Source organism: Rhipicephalus sanguineus, chromosome 10 (genome assembly GCF_013339695.2).
Source record: "Rhipicephalus sanguineus isolate Rsan-2018 chromosome 10, BIME_Rsan_1.4, whole genome shotgun sequence".
Classification (NCBI taxonomy): Eukaryota; Metazoa; Arthropoda; class Arachnida; order Ixodida; family Ixodidae; genus Rhipicephalus; species Rhipicephalus sanguineus.
The window spans coordinates 104,680,933-104,686,368 of NC_051185.1; the positions used below are offsets into that span (position 1 = coordinate 104,680,933).

Consider the following 5,436-nt stretch of genomic DNA (forward strand, 5'->3'; position numbering starts at 1 on the left):
TGAAATTCCCGCGGACGCAGCCGTTTCCTATCAGCCTTGTCAAGCAACCGTGGGAGTGATCACATGTGCGCACCTGCGCGCGACTTATGCGCCGTGGGCGGCGTGTGCAAGCGTGGGCCAGTCAGTACGCAACCTAACCCTTGCATGTGCGAGCTGGTATTCTTTGTTTTCCCCGCGATCTGCGCACGACGCATCTTGAGTTCAGTTTTGCTGAGTAGTGAGTGGTGTGTGCAACGGACGCTTCCGAATATCGACCGCGATGTCCCGCCCAAAGCAGTGCAAATCTCTGACGTTGGAGAGAAAAGTCGAGCTAATCAAGGAAGTAGAAAAGGCAGGTCGAAGCAAGTCGTGCATCGCCAAGGAATTCGGCATCCCTTTGTCAACCCTCTCGACAGTGCTCAAGAACCAAGAAAAGGTTTTGGAAGGCTTCGAGCAAAGCTTCTCAAGCAAACGGAAGCGCGTTCGAGCGTCCAAATTCCCGGACGTCGAATCAGCACTTCTGTTGTGGCTCCAAAACGTTCGAGCAGCCAATCTTCCCGTGACAACCCAAATGATGATGGAAAAAGCAGACGCTTTGGCACTGCAGATGGGTCACGCGGACTTCAGCTGCAGCAATGGCTGGTTCGAGCGGTTTAAGAAGCGAAATAACGTGTCATCGAAGCCTATCCACGGCGAAAGCGGCATTGTCGACGAACAGGCTGCAGACGCATGGCGCAACCTACGCCTCGCCGAGCTGCAAAAGGAGTACGCGGACAAGGACATTTTTAACCTCGACGAAGCCGCTCTCTTTTACAAAATGCTGCCTAACCGCACATACACACCAAAAGGCGAAGCGTGCTCGGGCGCTAAGCAACGCAAAGACAGGATAACCATTCTTTTTGGTGCCAACGCTACCGGCGATGAAAAGCTGCCCCTCCTCATTATTGGCAAGTCGCTTAATCCCAGGTGTTTCCGAAATGCACGGCTCCCGAGGGATGTGACATACCGCGCCAATAAAACGGCCTGGATGACGGCGGCGCTTTTCGAAGAGCATGTCCGTGCGCTTGACCGGAAGATGGCAAAGGACGGTCGGAAAGTGTTGTTTGTTGTGGATAACTGCCCCGGTCACGGAAAAATCGACAACTTGGCGGCTGTTAGGCTGGAGTTCCTGCCGGCGAACATGACGTCCGTTCTCCAGCCAATGGATCAGGGAGTCATTGAGATTGCCCGCAAGTATTATAGGAAGAGCCTGCTGCACCGAATTCTGCTGTCATACGACAATGGGAAAAAGTATGAAATCGATCTGCTGGGTGCAATCAATCTGATGGCCGAAGCCTGGCGCCAACTACGCCCGCTGGCGATTGCTAACTGCTTCGCACATGCAGGGTTTTCTCGCGCCCCCGAATCGATCGAAGAAGACATTGGCGCAGAATTCAGCGGCTGTGATGAGCTGTGCAATGAAGTGCGCAAGGCAACTGGCTGCGTGAACGATACTGAAGACGGCGAGATGGCCTTTGAGGAGTATGCGCTCTACGAGGCGGACGTCCCCCGTTACCGGAATGCTGTCGGACGCCGATATCGTTGAGATGGCCGTGAACGACGCAGAAGACCATGCAGACGAGGAAGAGCCCCGAGAAGTGCCTACGACGACAGAAACACGTAACGTGCTGCGCTTGCTCCGCAACAAGGTCGAATGCAGCGGTGGCGACCAACGGCTCATGCGATGTGTTGAGCAACTGGAGAACGCCTTTCTGGGACCGAACGCGAACGCGAAACAGGCGAGCATCACGCAGTTTTTTGGTCCTCGGTAATAAATTTTTTTTTTCGCTCTGAATTCTTGTGCTTTACTACGGTTGCCGTCTCGTGCAGTGGAGCTTTTCCTGGCAGCACTGGCTTTTCTTTTACAGTGACCTGGGCAAACATTTTCGGCGTTTTGCTTAACTCGAAATACCGCTTATCTCGAAATTTTCCCTGGATTTTACGGCTTCGAGTTAACGAGGGATTACTGTATATAGCATTGGTCAGTGTTTCTCGTAGTGCATGAATCCCATAACACTGTACGCGGGAGGTCGCGCCGGCTCGCGATGTGCTCTTGTAAAACTGAGCGATCTCAAGTTGTCGATACATTAAAATATGCCTCTATCATTTGTCAGCAAAGCGCTATTACTAATCGTGCGAGCGACGTTTCAGTCATTCGAGGACGCGTCCGCCCCACGCCTTTCTTGGAGCGAACGCTTTCCACGCCGTCCTTCGCCAGTGTGTTGTTTTCATAGCCAGCGCTGCGCCGCTTGTTTTTGTACGTTTGTTGATAGGTGGCAGCACACTGCAAGCGATTTGCTCGTTGACCAATCTGAGAGCGAAATGTTCTCCGTGCCCAGACGTCTCTGTAATTGTAAACGTGGTGACGCGGAGTGTTCGAAGTTGTTCGGCGGTGGAAATTCTTCAGATTGCTTTCAGCAGTGATGTTGAAAGAAACCATCTTGACGACGAGGATTTTTCACTGGACGTAGAAGACTGAAGGCACCGAGAGTGACAGCGACGGTGAACGATCAGCTGCTAACTCACGAGGAGCGAGTTGCACTTCACGTCCCCTCGTGCGTTATTGTCCTTTCACGCTCGTAAGTCACTTTGATTGTATTTAATGTATAATATCCTTGAGCGAGATCAAAATAAAAGCATAGTTCCTCTTGTGCATTGCATGTATCAATTATTGTGGATATTATGGAGCGCCGCATGTCGCCAACACGCTCGAGCTCGACCAGAGAAGTGAAATGGTTAGAGCGTTGGAACGTGCAGTCACAGCCACAATACACGCCTCTCGGCTAACTTTTTCGACGTTGTGAAAAGGATACGTGTGCATTCTTATCGATATTCGTGTTTCGATCGCGCTGATCGAGCCTGCAACATGCGAGTGAAGTGAATTGCACACGGCTAGAGTTTCAGTATGGCTGTGGCACAAGCGCTAGTGAATGGGAAGTTAAATGCTTGTGTTCCGTTGAAGACGTAACTCCGCGTTCCCGACTGCACAAGTAATGACGACGGCGTATTATGCTTGCAAACCATCACCACGTTAAACGTGCGGTCCCGTGCAGCAGTGATGGCGCTACTCGCTGGCGGCCTACTACTGCGGCAAATCCGTAAGGCAGGCTCGGTACAACGTATCTATAAACGTTGGCTCGGTAGGTACTACCTCGGAGTGCCGTTCTGCTCATACGTCAATTTTAGTTCATGCAGTTTTATGTAGCACGCACAGGATTTCGCAAAGCATCGTTATGCACGGTAACGGAGCTGAAATGTAAAATTTACACCACAGCAAATAATTAGGTGGCGAGTACTTAGCACTTTCCATGGTTTGGGAAAGTAGTTTAGTCTCATATCCAATTCAGCACACCTCATGACTTCATCCGGTGAAAGTGGCACGGGCCATACGTCCGCACGTACTATCTGTTCCTATGCTAACAAACGGGTTGACCCTCCTCCTGGCGCCATCTTGAAAAGCACGGCGCGCCACCTATAGTTCGTGGGCATTGCGAATAGCTAACTTTACTGTAGTCTCGCATGAGAATAAAGTTTGTCAGGTTCTTGCGAAGACATGAGACCCTAGCTCCATGCCTGGTAATTCTGCGCAGCAACTCACGGTGCTTAGCATATATTTCTAGTTAAATCCGCTCGCGGCCGACCACGTAACAGAAAAGCACATGATACAAAACAGGAAGATAAGAGACGATGTTTAGATCTTGGCTGCCGGCATCATAGACAGTTCCTGAAGAATTTGCGGACGCTGCCGTGTAGCTGCGATTACAACAGAAAGGCGTGGATGACGTCCTTTATTTGAACAAAATGGGTGCGAAGGCAAGAAATATTCTTTTATTGCGATAGCATATGAACAGTCTGGGCTGGAAAATGTCCGTCCCCGTCGCCGTCATTCACCATATACGTAGAAGTATGTATATATATAGAAAAGCCACAAAGAAAAATAATTCAGAATTTCCGACGCGCGGAATCGAACGGGCGACCTCTCGCTTTGCAGCCCGCCGCGTTAGACGTTAGGCCACGACAGCACAGTCTCTGAGCCTACTAACGGCGAGCCATTTATATACACCATGTAATTCAGCATGCTTTCTTAGTGGCCACATCGATGGCGCGACGTGCACGCGTGTGGCGCGCTTTAAAGATCGTCGCCCCGCTCCTGCGAACGCCGTTGCTCTTCGCTCTACAGGGCGTGGTCGCTTTCGTGCGCTTATCTCGAGGAAAGAAGGGATGGCCGGTGGGGTGCTTCGCTTCGCTCGCTGCAGCGGCCACGTTTGCGAAAGGAGCGCGCTGTTCAAACAGAAATAAGTAACAACTGTGACAATTAGTTCGCGCTCGTCTTGTGTGTACCTGTTCGTTCGCTTCGTGCGTCCTGCTTTATGTTTGAGCAGTGTGCTTCAAGTATCGAGCTGTGACGCATTAGTTGGCGCTCGTCCTGTGTGCGTTCTTTTCGTGCGTCCTTTGGGCTCGAGCGACGCGCTGGCAATTTGGAGCTGCTTTCCGTTCTTCGCGTTACATTACAATTTACTGCTATCGCATTCATTGCTTCGCCGTTGCGGCGAAACTGTGACTTTTTTTATGGATAACGCACCATGCCACCCACCGGACACGACCAGCCTGTGGAATGTCAAGGTGGTGTTTCTACCGCCAAACTGCACATGCTGTCTGCAGCCGCTGGATGCCGGCATCATCAAGTGCATAAAGCAGGGCTACAGAAAGCGGGTTGTGCAGCGTCGGCTGGCGGCAATGGAGCGCAGCGAGGAGGAAAAAATGATATCCGTGCTCGACGCTATGCACATGATTGCCAGTTCATGGAGCGCAGTGTCGCAGAGCACAACTGCGAACTCGTTTAAGCATTGTGGATTCGTGCGAGAGTGTCTCCACTGCTGGCGACTCCACATCCTCGATGAAGAAGAATGCAAGCTCCGTCGACGACGACTTCGAGCGCTTGAACCCAGCTACAACCTTCGCCGAATTCGTGGAGGCCGACGACGACGTTGCCATCTGCAGCGAACTGTCGCTGGACGATGCAATTGCGGACCCAGGTGGAAATGTGTAACTGGTAATGAAGTGGTACCCACTGGTCCCAATTGGTCCCAGTCTGGAACTATCTGGTGCCAGTTGGTCCCCAACTGGGACCAGAAAGCTCTGATCTGGTCCCAGTTGAGGGCCAACTGGGACCAGAAGGCATCCCATCTGGTCCCAGTTGGGAGTCAACTGGGCCCAGATCAGAGCGTTCTGGTCCCAGATGGGGGCAAAGTGGGACCACATGGGCGCCTTGTGGCCGATGTTCGCTCCCAATGGGGACCAGATAGGGGGCCTTCTGATCCCAGCTGGGTGCCGAGACAACATATTGGGAGTGAGCAGGAACTCGGTGGAAGCACATGCGCGCGCATCAGCTGGCAGCCAAATGGGGTGCCATTTTAT

General features: G+C 52.0%; 1 protein-coding gene across 1 annotated transcript; it reads left to right on the forward strand.

The window, feature by feature from the left end:
- Window positions 1-259: 259 nt before the first annotated feature.
- Window positions 260-5,068, forward strand: LOC119406627 (tigger transposable element-derived protein 4-like). Its single transcript, XM_037673360.1, has 2 exons — window positions 260-1,269; window positions 4,864-5,068. Exons 1-2 carry the CDS (start codon window positions 260-262, stop codon window positions 5,066-5,068), a joined length of 1,215 nt encoding a protein of 404 aa, XP_037529288.1.
- The last annotated feature ends 368 nt before the right edge of the window (window positions 5,069-5,436 follow it).